The 19178-nt window shown below is 44.1% G+C and overlaps 2 protein-coding genes across 7 annotated transcripts in view; both read left to right on the top strand.

Moving 5' to 3' along the window:
* The window catches only part of LOC121003989 (cilia- and flagella-associated protein 251-like), a 280786-nt gene that overhangs the window by 103237 nt on the left and 158371 nt on the right, over window positions 1-19178 (top strand). The window lies entirely within an intron of this gene.
* LOC121003987 (killer cell lectin-like receptor subfamily B member 1B allele B) overlaps window positions 2859-19178 on the top strand; it is a 132266-nt gene continuing 115946 nt past the window's right edge. For 4 of the 6 annotated variants that reach the window (XM_040435993.1, XM_040435988.1, XM_040435996.1 and 1 more), the window contains exons 1-3: window positions 2859-2980; window positions 4725-4820; window positions 4913-4993. In XM_040435993.1, the coding sequence (XP_040291927.1) occupies window positions 2968-2980; window positions 4725-4820; window positions 4913-4993 (190 nt within the window). In that variant the 5' untranslated portion in view covers window positions 2859-2967. The remainder of the gene's footprint in view (window positions 2981-4724; window positions 4821-4912; window positions 4994-19178) is intronic. The other 2 variants (XM_040435991.1, XM_040435992.1) reach the window with 1 other exon arrangement.

The raw sequence follows: 19178 nt of genomic DNA, 5'->3' as shown, positions 1-19178 counted from the left end.
TCGCAGATTGGTACCGGGCTCAGACGCGACGGGTCTGCCGTGTCCTCAGTGGCTCTGGAGCGTGGCCTTGGGGTCTCCTTAGATCTGATTCAGCGGTCCGTGAGTAGCAGTACGTGGTCAGATTATTCTTCTGTGTGGTCTCAGTGGGAACGTTTAGTGGAGCAGGTGGGGGGTTGTGAGGTAGTTGAGGATTTTCATTTGTTACTGGTTTATTTTGTGGGAATGTCTTTTAGTGCGGGTGTGTCTTTTTCGGTGGCGTCAAAAAGGGTAGCGGCAGTAGCTTTTTGGTTGCAGGTGCGTGGTTTGGCGGATGTGTCAAGAAGTTTTTTGGTGCAACAGGCTTTGAAGGGGTATCATCGCAGTGTGGTGAAGGACATTCGGCGTCCAGTTTCTTTTCAGGTTTTGCAGACGTTGTGGGATCAGGTGGGAAGTGTGTGTAAGTCATGGTATGAGGTGTGTTTGTTTCGAGCTGCGTTTTCTTTGGCTTTCTTTGGTGCTTTTCAGGTTTCTGAGCTTGTGGCTAGAAGTCGAGTGTGGGATGGTGGTTTGTTGCGTGATGATGTATGTTTTTGCGAAGACGGATTGCGATGTGTATTGCGTAGGTCAAAAACTGACCGGGTGGGTAGAGGGGCATGCATTTTGTTGCGGCCTTTGCTGGGGTCGGTGCTGTGCCCAGTTCGGTGTTTGGAGGAATTTTTGACGCTTCGGCCGTGTGTGGGGGCTTCATTGTTGGTACATCAGGATGGTTCGGCTTTGTCTCGCTTCCAGTTTGTTGCGGTCTTTAGAAGATGTTTGACAGCAGCGGGTTATCCAGCAAGAGAGTTTGCGTCTCATTCCTTCCGTATAGGCGCAGCGACTGACGCTGCCAGATGGGGTCTAGGTGAGGATGCCATTATGCGGATTGGCCGGTGGGAATCGGCGTGTTTTCGTTCGTATATTCGTCCTCATATGTTGCACGGGCTGTTTCATGATGGGTGGTGCTGTCTGTTTGTTATTTGTTTAATGGAATGGATTTTCGGTCACCTTATGTTTACTGGGGAGCTTTGCGAGCCGATGTGCGAAGAAATGGACGGCAGTTAGGTTTCCAGCCGGATGAGTTGCAGGTCCGGTGGATAGGTTTGCGGGGCCTTTTGTGGGGGCGAGTGCTACCTGAATTCCATGCGTATGCTTCCTTGGATAGGCACCCTGACATTGTTGTCTTGCGAATGGGCGGTAACGATTTAGGAGTGCGCCTTTCGAGGGATGTGATACGTGACATTAAATTAGACCTTTTACGATTGTTGAGTGAGTTTCCGGATCTGCTGGTCGTTTGGTCAGACGTGGTGGCGAGGAGGTCATGGTGTTTTGCAAGGTTGGTTGACCGCATTAATCGGGCTCGAGCGAAGCTGAACAAAGAGGTAGGGCATTTTGTACGTCGGCAAGGTGGTTTTGTGGTGCGCCATAGGGAGTTAGAGGTGGCGTCGCCTCAATTCCTCAGGGCTGATGGGGTCCATCTCAACGAGGTCGGTACGGATTTATGGGCTTTAGGGCTTCAAGAGGGTTTGGAGACAGCTTTTAGGGTGTGGCAGGACGTCCATAGGTGAGGTGTCTCCTATGTTCGTCGCTGGCAGGTTAACGGGGGGTCCTGGAAGGCAATACAATGTTTAATAGGTGCATGACACGTTGGAGCGTGCATCTTATGAGGTTCGGTAAGCTGAAAGCTGGGGGCTCCTGTTGGGCTAAAAAGGCCTACAGGGGTAGATGGATATATTGATTTTGGAGGATTTGGTGCCCTTGGGTCGGTGAGTGCGGCCAAGGGTAAGAAAAAGATGTGGGGAGTGAAGAAAGCAGCTTGCTTGGGCTGCCTCTAGGATCCTTCCGCAATGTGAATGTTATTACATTGTATTATATGTTTATATTAATGTCTCCATTAAAAGATGTTGGATAATGTTTTGGATTAATAAAATGGCTGCTATGGCCTTTCACCAAGAAGTTGGACTCAGAGTGTTATTTTGGAGGAGTTGAGGAGATGTTGGTGTGGTAGGGGTCTGAAAGGATCTTACATCCTTAAGTCACACCATATTTATATCTGTTTGTTTTTGTACTCACTGGAGGTTAATCAGGATTTGTAGAAGCTGGTGAGGAGCACATGTGGAGGGGGAACTTACTGACTGTATATGGAGGTATACAGCAAAAATCACAGAGAAAAAACTAAGATAAAAACATCCTGCGTGATATGATTAATAAATATGCGGATGTCCATTGATTCATCTATGAAAAAAAAAAATGCAAACAATATATATACACTAAGCCCTCACTCTGATATGATAGAATATGAGTATCTCAGCCAATATATTTTGATCAAAACACATTTGTGCCTGCCTACCCACGCCAAGGTGGTCTCAGTCAGGCAGGTGCTACTCTAAAGGTGGTACATATAGCTGTGCATGCTTCTCCTCTCATTGGTTGTTTAATGCACACAGAGGTAACTAGGAGCAGCACACTATACAGTATGTGCAGGGTCTGCTCTCCTGAATGTAGATGCCCAATGGCATAGGTAGGTTTAGACTAGGACCTGACTGACTGAGACCACCTTGGCACGAGTAGGCGGGCACAGATGTGTTTTGATCAAAATATATTGGTTAAGCGTCTCAGATTTTATCATATCAGAGTGATGGCTTAGTCCATATATAATGTTTGCATCTATTGTGTTAGTGCATTTTTTTTCTGTTTTCTGTTTTTTTTTATGGAGGCACAAAGATCAGAAGTGGAAACTTGTGGTCTCCTCTGTGCACTGACTGCTCTGTACAGATGGCTGATAACTGACCACCGTGTTGGTTGCCCGGATGTGGGTGACAAAATGCTCTTCAGAGACACAGGAAAGGGCGACATCCTGAGAGAAGACCACCACACATCTTATACTGAAGTGTCTGTAAGACCTGACACCATTCTACAGCATCTTAAGAATCCCCGTGAGCGGCTATAAACATGAAGACTCCCGGTAAGAGATATTTCTGTAATGATTTCATCGATATTGTAAAGTGTGACTTGTTAATTCGAGCGCCCAGGAGATGACTGAGAATGGGGAGAAGATGTATTTCATTATAAACCCTCCATACACTGTAACGAGCCCTGCCGATGTGTGAGCAGGACACGGGCAGAAGAAGGATTCCATTCACTGACAGCAGCAGAGATCTAGAAAACCAGAATTATATAACTGCTATACTATTTTCCTACTTTTAAAAATAAAAAACTTTGAAAAAAGCAATTTATTTTGCAACACCATATTCTGACACTGAGAAGTTTTAATCTGCAGAGCTCTGTGAGGGCTTGTTTGCAGGATGATTTTTATTGGTATCTTTCTGGGTACATATGACTTTTTGATTATGATTTATTCCATTTTTTGGGGGGGAGGGGGGCAAGGTGACCCAAAGACAGCAATATCACCATTTTAATTTTATTTTCTATTGCAGCATTCACCACACAAAAATATATATTCTATATTTTGTTTGTTCAGCCATTTTTCTATGCGGCGATACCAATAATGTTTATTTTTTATATATAAAATTGGGAAAAGGGAGTGATTTAAATTTGTTATATTTTTGTATGTGTTTTTTTATATTTTTAAAAACCTTTTTTTATTTTCTTTAACTGTCCTTTTTAGTCCCCCCCCCCTTCCCAGGACTCTTCTGATTGCTTGTACCATAGACTGCAATATTATACTATTGCAGTCTATGGGATTTTTAAAGGCTGCCTCAGGCATGGCTTTTCAGGCACCCCACTATGGCAGCACAGGGAACCTTTTGCAAGGTTGTTATACCAACCAATCGGAGTCGGTTGCTATTAGACAGCCGCCACTTGCCGAATATGGAGGAGGCTGAGCTGGTAAACCTGCTCTACACACTTACACAGCACCGATGACGTACAGTTACATCGTGGTGCATGTAAGAGATACAAAGGAAATAATATAAGAGCCGACTTCAGGCTCAGTCTCCAGAAGCATCAACACTTCTTTACTGTAAGAGCTGTGAATCTGTGGAATAGACTCCTCAGGACGTGGTCACAGCAGTAACAGGGGACAGTTTCAAAAAGGGTTTAGATGAATTCTTATAAGTACATGACATTAATGCTTATGAAAATGTATAGAGATCTGAGTCTCACTTCCTGATGGGAGTCGCAACCGCACCTATCCCTTGGTTGAACTTGATGGACTTATGTCTTTTTTTCAACTGTATTTACTATGTAACTATGTAATACAGATACAACAAACAATAAATTGTCACGTAAGATAAAATCAGATCCGTCACTTGAACAATGACAGATCCGTCAACAGTAATCTGATGGTTTTAAGGTAGAAAAAAAATCAGGAAGTCTGTGCAATATTTTCTATTATAAGGTCAGACCAGATGTAGGTTGTAAGAAGGTTTCTCTATGTTAACTAAAACTAAACTCTGCTTTGGACAATCCCTTTTATTGAACGAGTCCACATCAATAATCTGTCTATATGATGTCCTATGTGTCCAAACTTTCTGCAGCGCCACCACAGGGGGAGAAGATGTATTACACTCTCTCCATTGAACTGAATGGCCTGTCAGTGTTATACATAGAGATGCCGGGTCCTCCAGAACCAGAGATGTCCCTTTGTGGCTGCTCTTCGCACTGGTTTATAGATAAGGGTCCTGAACAGGGGGCTCTCCCTCTGTTACTTCAGAATTACCTAATAAACATTCTCATAATGCCCACAGATAACACCAGGATCTGGACGCCTTCCTGGAAATTCCTGATTATTACTGTCCTCCTAGGAGCCAATATTGTTCTCATCCGTATTATCGAAGCACTTGGTAAGTGTGACAACTCCTATAGAAGGCAGGAGGGTCGGCTCATTGTCACTGATGATATTACTAATTACTAATATTCATGTTTCCTTCCCTAGTTTATAATCGGGAACTCTCTGAAGCTAAACACTCTGAAATTCTGCATGAGCTCTGTATGAACTGCAGTGACATGCCCGGAGGTGAGTACCAGAGGACGCTAACTCCTCAACCGCTGATTTCTTTATGAAGAGTAACATATAACATACTACTATATATACAGTATTTTTCTCTAAATAAGACTCCTTTTTTCTCCCCAAAAGTGAGGCAAAAATGGCCGTGTGTCTAAATAAACACATTGTATACAGGAGCACAGGGAGCGGTGAGTGTAGCACTGACTGTACTCACCACTCCCTGGTCTTCTTTTAGGTGCCTGCTGTGCTGTGTCCTGACTGTGTATAGCGCCAGGACGTAGTGCACAGGTCACTGTGCAGAGCGGTTCTAGCAGGAGACCAGGGAGCCGTGAGAGCAGGAAGAGCCGCCTGGAGCCAGGGAAGTAAGTAGTTTTATTTATTTTATGGTCTGTTCTGAGGTCTGACGAAGATTGGGGTTTGATTTCGGGGTCTCGTAAAGACTGTGGATCTGGCCGGGGGATCTGATCTGAGGTCTGATGAAAAATAATTGTTTCTCATTTTCCTCCTCTAAAACCTAGGTGAATATTATGATCAGGTCCATCTTATGAAGCAAAAAATAAGGTATCTTGTTAGGGCCTATTGACAAGTCTGTAGTGTTGCTATGCCGGTGTTGTGGACCGCAAACCGAGGGTCAGCAAAACACCAGCGCCAGCCGTGCATGCTCCGCATCATGGTGCGGACCCATTAACTTGGAAAAATAGAAGATGTCATATCTTTTACAGTGTCTCCGCTCTGCAAAGAACAGAACATGTCCTATCTTTTGCTGTATCTTGCGCATCACTTGCCGCATTGAAGTCAAAGGGTCCGCACCACGATGCGGCGCTCACACGGCCAGTGCCCTGTTTTTCTGACCCATGGTTTGTGGTCCACAACACAGGCATGGAGGCAATGCAGCCGTGTGAACGGACCTTTACAGATGATACTAACAGATGATACTACTACTACCTGATATTATTGGATTAAAAGAAATTACAACAAAAACAATAATATAAAATCTCCATAAATATCATTGTCTTCCCTTTAACCCTTTTATGGATCCAGGCATTTTTCACCTTAAGGACCAGGCCATTTTTAGCAAATCTGACATGTGTAACTTTAAGTGGTAATTACTTTAAAACTCTATTACTTATCCAGGCTATTCGGAGTTTGTTTTCTCGCCACATATTGTACTTCATGACAGTGGTAAAATTGAGTCAAAATATTTCATTTTTATTTATAAAAAAAATTGGAAAAATTTGCAAATTTCAATTTCTCTACTTTTATAATAGATAGTAATACCTCCAAAAATAGTTATTACTTTACATTCCCCATATGTGCACTTCATTTTTGGATCATTTTGAAAATTACATTTTATTTTTTTGAGATGTTAGAAGGCTTAGAAGTTTAGAAGTAAATCTTAACATTTTTAAGAAAATTTCCAAAACCCAATTTTTTAAGGAACAGTTCAGTTATGAAGCAATATGAAAAGGACGGCACTAACACAAGGTAGCTTTTAGGATGCTAGATTTATTGGTCACATATCAGTGGTTAGTGACGCGTTTCGGCACTATGTGCCTTCATTAGACTGTACACACATATAAAGAAATCACTTATTTAAATAGACCGCCAGAATACAAAGAAACCGACGTCATCACAATAACTCCACCCCCAAGTGCAACAATGTGGAGAATAACATATATACAAATACATGAGTGAACATCAAATCGGCAGCACGAACCATAACGTGGAAGTTCATAGATGTGCGATGGAAAATATAGTAGCATTATGTTTCAATTCCGCTAAAATAAAATGACATTAAAGTAACAAATCATAGGAAGCCATACACATTGTAATCACGGTTGAGGCCTCTTGGTTCTAACGTTTGTAACCGGTGGATCCAATAAGCCTCCCTTTTTAATAGTAACTTCTTCCTGTCACCACCGCGACGAGGTAATGAGACCCCCTCAGTGATTTGGTAACGTAACTGTAACGGTATCAACCGCTGGCGACGTCCTGCTCCCCTGGTCAGCGTGGCGTTGTAGAGCTGCTCCAGAGACTTCCAAGCCGAGTTGTGATTTCCAGTAGCTGTGCAGCTCTTACAAGATCTAGTAGTGATAAAGCTGTTCCCTACAACAGAAGACGAGGCTGCGAGTTGAGGGTAAGAAGAACAACATTTGTTGGTGCCACCCTTGGCCTTATATACAAGTCTCCATGGAAGGGGCCCTCCCCCGTGGACCTGATGGAGAACTGCGTTACAAACATACAGACCAATGGAAATAATCACACAATCAGGGACAGTCCCACACAATGTCTCCCCTCTGCCTGGGAGACAATCAGGTTAGACACTGTAGGTAACCTAATCATCTCCAGACAGTAAAAACATTTTTTTTTATACGCATTAAAAAGTACCCCAAAATCCACAATATTCCAACAGACAAACAGAGGGCTTCTGTTACAGTAACTGTGCTACCGTATGTTTCTGCTGGTGAACATGGTATGTTATGGGGAGCAACAAATTGCCCTTTCTGATAGTGGACTTGTGTTTGCTCAGCCGGTCCTTCATCCCCATTGAAGTCTCCCCTACGTATATTAAACCACAAGGGCATTTGAGGATATAGATCACTTATCGACTATCACATGTAAACATGCCCCGTACCGGTATACTTTCACCTGAATGTGGGTGGGAAAAATGTGTACCTTTTTATTACACTTGAGCAATTTATACAGTTTAAACAAGGGAAAGTGCCATATTTAGGGGAGGATAGTACACTCTGTCTCAATGTGGTCTTATTGCTCCCGATGTCCGCCCTAACTATTCTATCCCTAATATTATTGGCTCTTTTGTAACACATCATAGGTGGCTGTTGGAATTCCATTATCTGTGGATAAGACCTGGAAATAACATGCCAGTGTTTATTAACAATTCTCCTCAATTTTTTGGGTCCAGGGATGATATTTAACAATTAATGGAATACGTGGTTCTTTTTTAGGTTTAACCCCCTGTGTCATCTCTATCCTATTTCTCCGTTCCTGCAATAGGTGTATGGGATAACCTCTCTCCTTAAACTTTGTGGTCATTTCATCCAATCTTATCTCACAAATCACTGCAAAAGGTGCACCACAATGATATGCAACTGACAACACTGGCTAATCCCTCAAGCTGATATTAAGAACTGAGACTTTAGCCCTTGTATTCCTGTAAGGAAGACATCGGAGCCCTTTTGCACCACTGTCAAGGTATCTCAGTGTGTCTTCCTACTACAAGACTACCTACGGTGTGTAAACACGGTCTGAGAGGTGCTAATATACAACTTACAGCCAAGCTACCCCATACCTCCAGGGCCGGTGCAAGGATTTTTGCCAACACAAGCGAAGCTACATTTTGGCGCCCCCCCCCCTCACAGCTCACCTGGCCCTGGTCCTGCCTGCAGCAGCTGGCTTCTCCTCTGTGTGGTCCTGGTATATTCTCTCTGCTTCAGACAATCACTGGTTTAAGGACCGTATTTTTCGCCTTCTAAGACGCACCGGCCCATAAGACGCACCTAGGATTTAGAGGAGGATAATAAGAAAAAAATATTTTCCATTGCACCTCAGGTCAGACCAGCAATCAGACGCGGAATGTTAATCAGACATCCGATCAGACCCATAATGCCTCAGATCAGCCCCCCATGTCAGCCATCAGCCCCCCATGTCAGCCATCAGCCCCCCATGTCAGCCATCATGCCCCCATATCAGCCATCATGCCCCCATGTCAGCCATCAACCCCTCATGTCAGCCATAAGCCCCCCATGTCAGCCATCATGCCCCCATGTCAGCCATCATGCCCCCTCATGTCGGCCATCATGCCCCCTCATGTCGGCCATCATGCCCCCTCATGTCAGCCATCATGCCCCCATGTCAGCCACCATGCCCCCATGTCAGCCATCATGCTCCCCCATGTCAGCCATTAGCATAAATAAAATAAAAAAATACCTCTCCTGCTCCTGGATGCCGCCGCTCCTCACCACCAGCGCTCTCTCTCTTCTTCCTGGCTCTCGGCTGTCAGCTGTGAAGGCTGTGCACAGTGAGGTCACATGGTGCGCAGCCCTGAACAGCAGACAGCCGAGCGGAGGACCAGGAAGCGGTGAGTACAGATCCTTCACCGATTCCTGGTCCTCCGATACTAATGAAGCGCTTCCAAAATGGAAGCGCTTCATTAGAATTCGCCCCATAAGACCAGGGGGGCGAAAAATACGGGGTATTTAAAAAAAATGCAACAATGTATCAACATCACGCTGTCACCACCAGACATCTTAGAAGCTCTGACAGACGTCCTTCAGAACCTCCTCCTTGAGGTTCCTTTTGTTTTGCTTTCATTTTCTCATCTCGTTAGCCTCTCTCAGCTGTCATGTAGTTGCACTGATTGCATCCCTTTAAATCCCTTCCCATACTGCATCACTTTGCGGTTTATACAACTTCCTGGAGTATATGCATGCTGGATGTTACTACTGAGTCTTCTACAGATAAGTTTTGTTTATTCATTTGTATTTTCCTGTTTGCTGGATCCCAGGAGACCCTGACTCCCTCCGTATCAAGTGTAGGGAGCCGGTGGTCGTGTCCCCTCACTATTATAGGGTGTTCAGGGGTTATTCAGTCGAGGTACGAGGATATGCGATCTTCTACCATTGAGAATTTTGCATAGGCTGAGCAGTTTAGGGAGAGAGCCAGGTCTGTTGCAGGGCTATCCCTTTGGTTCCTTAGTTTTGGATCCAGTCAGCCGAATCTTTCTTTTGTGTCTTCTAGTTTGCTGTACACCTTCCGTGACATTATAAACTGCCAAAACCGTCTTAAGTATGAATCCGGTTTAAACCTTGATTGACCGCATGCAGGGTCTTTCACTGGAGGTAGAAGATCTCCGGAAAACTCAGTGTCTCAGTTTGAGGTGACCGTTTCTGCTTGCGTTCATGGAGTTTGTTCTGAGCCTAAGATCTCACTTCCGGATACGTTCTCCGGGGGTAGTGAGAATTTTGTTCGTTTTAGAGAGGCTTGCAAACTCCATTTTCGCTTACTTCCCCATTCCTCTGGTGATGAGGAGCGGAGGGTGGGGATCATCATCTCGCTGCTCAGGGATAACGCTCAGTCTTGGGCTTTTTCGCTGCCGGTGGGGGCACGGCCCCTCCGTTCAGTGGATGAATTTTTTTTAGCCCTGGGTCAGATATATGATGATCCGGATCGTATTGCTCTGGCTGAGTCTAGACTACGTCTTTTATGCCAGGGTAAACAATCCACAGAGATATACTGCTCAGAATTTCGGAGATGGGCAGCTGATACTGGTTGGAATGATGCGGCACTCCGAAGTCAATTTTGCCATGGTCTTTCAGAGGGATTGAAAGATGCATTTGCCTTTCATGAGAGACCTACCTCCTTGGACTCTGCCATGTCTCGGGCCGTTTGTATTGACAGGCGTCTTAGAGAGGAGAGATCACTCCTTCCTGTCATACTCAGTCCAAGGACAGTGCGGCGGTCTCATTCAGTGCACGGGGTCTCAGTCGCTCTCAATCCCTTCTGAGCAGGGGCCCATGCAGCTGGGTTTGCTTGCCTCTGACAATAGGGGACTCAGCTCTCATGGGAAGGTTTGTTTCTGTTGTGGAGGTATAAATCATTTGGCAAATGTTTGTCCCTCTAGGAGATTCAGGCAGTTTTTTGAAAGTAATAAAGAAACAAAAAGAAAAAAATCCTCTAAAAACGTTCCATCTGTTACTATTGGCAAGGTTGATGCGGAAATTGAAGGTTTTCCGTTTGCTTGTATCTCCCGTTTTGTCCTACCTGCCAGGGTGGCGCTAGAGAGCAAGAATATTTTTTGTGAGATTTTTGTAGATAGTGGAGCAGCTGTCAATCTTATTGATAATCAATTTGCTATAACTCATGGTTTCCAGGTATGCACTTTGGGAAAGCATATACCTGTTTTTGCTATTGATTCCGTTCCACTTTCTCAGAAATCGTTAAAGGGCATAGTTCACAATATCCGTTTGATTGTGAGTGATACTCATGTTGAGGATGTGTCATGTTTCATCCTAAACGGGTTGCCTACTCCTCTAGTGTTGGGGCTACCCTGGCTCACTAAACATAACCCCACCATTGATTGGCAAGCGAGACAAATAAATGGTTGGAGTGACTTTTGCAGAGAGAATTGCCTCACGACATCTGTTTCAGAGGTTTCTACTAAGACTGTACCATCTTTTCTCTCTGAATTTTCGGATGTGTTTTCTGAGAGTGGTGTTCAGGAATTGCCCCCTCACAGGGAGTACGATTGTCCTATTAATCTCACCCCAGGCGCCAAGCTGCCTAAATCTCGTTTATACAATCTCTCCCAACCTGAAAGGGTCGCTATGCGTGCTTATATCTCTGAGAGTCTGAGAAAGGGACACATACGACCCTCGAAGTCACCTGTTGCCGCTGGTTTTTTCTTTGTTAAGAAAAAAGATGGTTCTTTAAGACCATGTCTGGATTTCAGGGAGCTGAACAGTATCACAATTCGTGACCCTTATCCGCTTTCTCTGATCCCGGACCTGTTTAACCAGATTGTGGGGGCTAAAGTTTTTTCCAAATTGGATCTAAGAGGGGCATACAACCTGGTCAGGGTCAGAGAAGAAGACGAATGGAAGACGGCCTTCAATACCCCTGAGGGCCATTTTGAGAATTTGGTTATGCCTTTTGGTTTGATGAATGCTCCAGCCGTTTTTCAGCATTTTGTGAACAGCATTTTTTATCATTTAATGGGGAAATTTGTATTAGTGTATCTGGATGACATTTTGATTTTTTTCTCCTGATTTCAAAACTCATAAGGAACATTTACGTCAGGTCTTGCTCATCCTGCGGGAGAATAAATTGTACGCTAAACTGGAAAAATGTGTGTTTGCGGTTCCAGAAATTTTGGGGTTTCTTCTCTCCGCTTCTGGTTTTCGCATGGACCCCGAGAAGGTCCGCGCTGTGCTTGAGTGGGAGCTTCCTGAGAATCAGAAGGCGCTGATGCATTTTCTGGGTTTTGCCAATTATTACAGGAAGTTTATTTTGAATTATTCCTCTGTTGTTAAACCACTCACTGATATGACTAGAAAGGGGGTAGATTTTTCCTCCTGGTCGGTAGAGGCGCGTAAGGCCTTTTCTAATATCAAGGAGAGTTTTGCTCCCGCTCCCATCTTGATACAACTTGATATTTCTCTACCCTTCATAGTTGAGGTTGATGCTTCTGAGGTGGGTGTGGGTGCGGTCTTGTCTCAGGGTCCCTCTCCTGCCAAATGGCGACCGTGTGCATTTTTCTCGAAGAAACTCTCCTCCGCAGAGAGAAATTACGATGTGGGAGATAGGGAGTTGTTGGCCATCAAGTTAGCTTTTGAGGAATGGCGCCATTGGCTAGAGGGAGCCAGACACCCTATTACCGTGTTTACTGACCATAAGAATCTGGCCTACTTGGAGTCAGCCAAGCGTCTGAACCCGAGACAGGCCAGATGGTCTTTGTTCTTTTCAAGGTTTAATTTTGTTGTCACCTTCCGCCCTGGGGTTAAGAATGTGAAGGCGGATGCCCTGTCACGTTGTTTTCCGGGAGGGTGGAATTTTGAAGACCCGGGTCCCATTTTGGCTGAAGGTGTAGTGGTTTCTGCTCTTTATCCTGAATTGGAGGCAGAGGTTCAGGTAGCCCAGTCAGAGGCTCCTGATCTTTGTCCTCCTGGGAGGTTGTTTGTGCCTCTCGCTTTAAGACACAGGATTTTTAAGGAGCACCACGATACTGTCCCTGCTGGGCACCCGGGGGCAAGAGCCACAGTGGATCTCATCGCTCCGAGATTCTGGTGGCCGGCGCTTCGTAAGTCAGTTGAGGGTTTTGTGGCAGCCTGCGAGACCTGCTCTCGTGCCAAAGTCCCTCATTCACGGCCATCAGGTCCTCTCCTTCCGTTACCAATTCCTTCCCGTCCTTGGACACATCTGTCCATGGACTTCATTACGGACCTGCCTCGTTCCTCGGGGAAGACTGTGATTCTGGTGGTGGTGGACCGTTTTAGCAATGCTAAGACGCTGGCGCAGGCATTTATTGATCACATTGTCAAATTGCATGGTATTCCTTCAGACATAGTCTCTGATAGGGGCACACAGTTTGTTTCCAGATTCTAGAAGGCTTTCTGTTCTCGCTTGGGGGTTCGGTTGTCATTCTCTTCTGCTTTCCACCCGCAGTCGAATGGTCAGACAGAGCGCGTCAATCAGAATCTGGAGACATATCTGTGCTGTTTTGTGGCGGAGAATTAGGAGGATTGGTGTTCTTTTTTGTCCCTTGCTGAGTTTGCTTTAAATAACCGTCGTCAGGAGTCCTCTGATAAGTCACCATTTTTTGGTGCATATGGGTTTCATCCGCAGTTTGGGACATTCTCTGGAGAGGGGTCTTCTGGTTTACCTGATGAAGACAGATTCTCCTCATCTTTGTCATCGATTTGGCATAAGATTCAGCATAATCTAAAGAGCATGAGTGAGAGATATAAGCGTGTGGCGGATAAGAGACGTGTGCCTGGTCCGGACCTGAATGTTGGTGATCTGGTATGGTTGTCTACTAATTGAAGGTTCCCTCCTGGAAGTTGGGTCCTAAGTTTATTGGGCCTTACAAAATCTTGTCCGTCATCAATCCTGTTGCCTACCGTCTTGATCTTCCTCAGACTTGGAAGATCCATAATGTTTTTCATAAGTCCTTATTAAAACCTTATGTCCAACCCATTGTACCCTCGTCTTTGCCTCCTCCTCCGATTATGGTTGATGGTAATCTTGAATTTCGGGTCTCTAGGATTGTGGATTCTCATGTTGTCCGCGGTTCTCTCCAGTACCTCGTTCGTTGTGATGGTTATGGTCCCGAGAAGAGGATGTGGGTCCCAGTGACGGACATTAAGGCCACTCGTCTCATCAGGGCTTTCCATAGGTCCCATCCTGAGAAGGTGGGCTCTGAGTGTCCGGAGTCCACTCGTAGAAGGAGGGGCACTGTCACCACCAGACATCTGAGAAGCTCTGACAGACGTCCTTCAGAACCTCCTCCTTGAGGTTCCTTTTGTTTTGCTTTCATTTTCTCATCTCGTAAGCCTCTCTCAGCTGTCATGTAGTTGCACTGATTGCATCCCTTTAAATCCCTTCCCATACTGCATTACTTTGCGGTTTATACAGCTTCCTGGAGTATATGCATGCTGGATGCTACTACTGAGTCTTCTACAGATACGTTTTGTTTATTCATTTGTATTTTCCTGTTTGCTGGATCCCAGGAGACCCTGACTCCCTCCGTATCAAGTGTAGGGAGCCGGTGGTCGTGTCCCCTCACTATTATAGGGTGTTCAGGGGTTATTCAGTCGAGGTACGAGGATATGCGATGTTCTACCATTGAGAATTTTGCATAGGCTGAGCAGTTTAGGGAGAGAGCCAGGTCTGTTGCAGGGCTATCCCTTTGGTTCCTTAGTTTTGGATCCAGTCAGCCGGATCTTCCTTTTGTGTCTTCCAGTTTGCTGTACACCTTCCGTGACACACGCTGAACAAAATTGATAAAGGTCTCAACTGGGTGATATGATTTCGGCGGTAAAAAGGTGCTTTTGATTTTCAGATTAAACCGTTTAGCAGTCAATACATCAGATGCAGAAGAATCATCCGGTTGAGAAACAGTCTGTTCTCTTGAAAAAAAATGATCCTTCAAATTGTACATTGCGATAGAAATGTTGCAAATCCATGTCCAGAGTGAAAGTGTCGAGGCCTCCAGTGGGGCTAAAGGACAAGCTTTTTTTCAACAAGTTCATCTGAGCTGGACTTAAATTCTTAGAGGACAAGTTTAAAACTAAGTTCTCCGCCATACGGACACGCGCACCGCAACGCTACTACACCGCAGTGCCGACTGGTTCTCTACATATACACTGCCTGTCCAAAAAAATGAGTCGCCACCAAAAAAAAAAAGGTCACACACTCTAATATTTAATTGGACCGTCTTTAGCTTTGATTACGGCACGCATTCGCTGTGGCATTGTTTCTATAAAATTTTTCACTAAGATCTTGCATTGATGATGGTAGAGTCTGACTGCTGCGCAAAGCCTTCTCCAGCACATCCCAAAGATTCTCAATGGGGTTAAGGTCTTGACTCTGTGGTGGCCAATCCATGTGTGACAATGATGTCTCATACTCCCTGAACCACTCTTTCACAATTTGAGCCTGATGAATCCTGACATTGTCATCTTGGAATATGCCCATGCCATCAGGAAAGAACAAATCCATTGATGGAATAACCCGGTCATTCAGTATGTTCAGGTAGTCAGCGGACCTCTTTCTTGGAGCACATACTGTTGCTGAACCTAGACCTGACCAACTGCAGCAACCCCAGATCATAGCACTGCCCCCACAGGCTTGTACAGTAGGCACTAGGCATGATGGGTGCATCACTTCATCTGCCTCTTTTCTTACCCTGATGCGCCCATCACTCTGGAACAGGGTAAATCTGGACTCATCAGACCACATGACCTTCTTCCATTTCTCCAGAGTCCAATCTTTATGCTCCCTAGCAAATTGAAGCCTCACTGATTAGTGGTTTTCTTACGGCTACACAGCTGCTCAGTCCCAATCCCTTGAGTTCCCTTCGCATTGTGCGTGTGGAAATGCTCTTACCTTCACTATTAAACATAGCCCTGAGTTCTACTGTTGTTTTTCTTCGATTTGATTTCACCAAATGTTTAAGTGATCGCCGGTCACGATCATTCAGGATTTTTTTTGCGCCACATTTCTTCCTCAAATATGATGGTTCCCACTATCCTTCCAGTTTTTAATAATGTGTTGGACAGTTCTTAACCCAATTTTAGTAGTTTCTGCAATCTCCTTTGATGTTTTCTCTGCTTGATGCATGCTAATGATTTGACCCTTCTCAAACTGACTAACATCTTTTCCACGACCACGAGATGTGTCTTTCGACATGAATGTTTAAGAAATGAGAAGCAACTCATTGCACCAGTTGGGGTTAAATAACTTGTTGCCAGCTGAAAGATATTCGCCCAGGCAGTAATTATCCAATAGGAGGCTCAGAACTATTTGCTTAGTTAAATCCAGGTGGCGACTTTTTTTTTGGACAGGCAGTGTATTAGTTCAGTTATGAAACCCATAAATCACCCCATTTTAGAAACTACACCCCTCAAGCTATTCAAAACTGATTTTACAAACTTTGTTAATCCTTTAGGTGTTCTACAAGAATTAAAGAAAAATGGGAATGAAATTTCAAAATTTGACTTTTTCTAGCAGAATTTAAATTTAAATTTATTTTTTTCTGCAACACATCAAGGGTTAACAGCCAAATAAAACTCAAAATCTATTACCCTGAATCTGAAGTTTACAGAACCACCCCATGTGTGCTCAAAAACTGATGTATGGGCGCACAGCAGGCTTCAGAGTGGAAGGAGCACCATATGGCTTTTGGTTGATATTTATACTGGGAATGGAAATTCTTAATAGATTATAAATGAATTATAGTTGTCCTGCGTTTCGCATGCGTTTCCTGGATATTGATGCATTTTACCTGCTATAGCAAAACTTCTATGATTCATTTATAGTTGTATGTATAGTATGTGTGGGGTATAGAAAAATAATAAAATATATATATAATTAATCTATTTATAATCTATTGAGAATTTCCATTCCCAGAATAAATATCAACCTATGTCTTCCGCACTAATAATTATAGCTCTGATCCTATAGGAAAATCACATGGAAATACATTTCCTATGAGAAAAAAAAACGCATATAAAACGCAAAATGAGAACTCCAATCCACATCATAAAATCCATCCCAGATTTGGATTATAGCCATTTAAGATGGAACATATATATACTGTATAAGCTGGTTTACTAGACAGATCTAATACAGCCACTGAGGAAGGAGACAGCAGAGTCTTCGAAACGCGTCTGGCGTGGACGATACATTTGATCTTATGTCATATTAACCGGCAACATAATATTAAGCATCGTTCAAGTTGTTATCAAGTGAAGCGCTTCAAAGAAAGACACCCAGTAAGAATTGCAGCAGTCGGCCCTCTACAGGAAGTAGCATTAAGTCAGCCCACCTCTACCACCTGTGTAGGCGCTACCTGAGACACGAGGGGCGCCAAAGACACAGAGCTGACAGCACAACGAGCCGAGAGATTGGGATCGCCATAGAGAAGCAGTGAGGTACAGCAGTGTTCCGATCAAAAGCCACGGCGGACTGCGTCTGCTTTGTACCCAATTCAAGCAAAGTACCTGTGCATTTTTTCCTCCAAGATATAGGTAAGCTTACCATCCAGCCACTTCACGTGGGACGCCACGAACGGACACTTAACCTGTAAATGTGAGTACCACAGACTCCATCTGCATTTACATTTTGAAATTGTATTCTGACCTATGAGTTCACATCACAGCAGCACATGAATATCATTCATCAAGAATATCTCAGTGTAATATGTGGCAATTAGCAATACTCCTATTTCCCTCTTCTTTTTTCTTTTTTTCACTCGTTTTGGAATATACCAATTCCATCTACCACTTTTTAAGAAGACACACCCGACTTGTGTATCATCCAGTTCACTCACTAGTGTCACCAGGAAAGCTGGTTGTAATTCTACAGCAATCTGCGCCGCGGATCTTCCAATACACCGCTACAGGTGTTATACAATATTTGGACTAACCTTATCACCGGTTTTCTACAGTATATCAGCTGACCTGACATGTGGACAACATTTCATTGATCAAGTTTATCAACCCCACCTTTTAGAACATTTTTATTGAGTATTTACGGAGCAGGTTTTTTATATCTATTTTCTTAGATTACTGTAAATTGATGCATGTTGATTTAATTTATTGAAAACCACATTGATTTTATTATCCTACATCCGGTCTATGTGATTCCATCTATAAGAGTGCCCATACGCTTCTCCTTTATAAAACCTACCTAACCTTCTACACTAATATATATAAAAGCTAGCCTACAATACTAATATCTATATATTCTTTTATATTTTACTATATTTTTTACAACAGCGCAGGAAGTGTTTTCACACTCGTGTATGTCTAGGTGCGTGTTTATATGTATATATATTCCCAACCTAGCTCACCTAAATATATATATACACACTAGCTGATGACCCGGCGTTGCTCGGGAATACATTTTTTGCAATTTTAGATTAAATAACAGTGACTTTGACAATGGCCACCCCTTTAACAGTGACCGCCCCTTTAAGAGTGACTTTCACAGTGACCACCCCTTTAAGAGTGACTTTCACAGTGCCCGCCCCTTTAGCAGTGACTTCCCATTTAACAGTGACCTCCCCTTTAAAAGTGACTTTCACAATGACCGCCCCTTTAACAGTGACTGCTTGTTGAACAGTGACTTTCACAGCGGCCACCCCTTTAACGGTGACTTTCACAGTGACCGCCCCTTTAACAGTGACCGACTGTTTAACAGTGACTTTCACAGTGGCCGCCCCTTTAACGTTGACTGCCCCTTTAACAGTGACTTTTACAGTGACTGCCCTTTAAACAGTGACCGCCGCTTTAACAGTGACCGCCCCTTTGTCAGTGACTTTCACAGTGGCCGCCCCATTAACAGTGGCCGCCCATTAACAATGACTGCCCCTTTAACAGTGACTGTCCCTTTAACAGTGAACTCCACAGTGCCCGCCCCTTTAACAGTAAACTCCACAGTACCCGTCTCTTTAATAGTGGCCCCTGCCCCCATGCATGTAGCAGTGTAGCTGTGCCGTCATACGTCATATGACTGAATATTTAAGGACGGGTGGGTATTAACGGTACACACTCAGATTGGGTCACTGTCACTAGTGGGGTACCTCAGGGGTCAGTATTGGGCCCTATTCTCTTCAATATATTTATTAATGATCTTGTAGAAGGCTTGCATAGTAAAATATAAATTTTAGCAGATGACACTAAACTGTGTAAAGTAATTAACACTGAAGAGGACAGTATACTACTACAGAGTACTGCTCTCTACCTATACTACATGTACAGTACTGCTCTCTATCTGTACTACATGTACTGCACTGCTCTCTACCTGTACTACATGTACTGTACTGCTCTCTACCAGTACTGCTTGTAATGTACTGCTCTTTACCTGTACTACATGGACTGCACTGCTCTCTACCTGTACTACATGTACTGCACTGCTCTCTACCTGTACTACATGTACTGCACTGCTCTCT

This window comes from Bufo bufo, chromosome 6, assembly GCF_905171765.1.
Source record: "Bufo bufo chromosome 6, aBufBuf1.1, whole genome shotgun sequence".
Taxonomy (NCBI): domain Eukaryota; kingdom Metazoa; phylum Chordata; class Amphibia; order Anura; family Bufonidae; genus Bufo; species Bufo bufo.
This window is presented reverse-complemented; position numbering and strand designations above follow the sequence as displayed.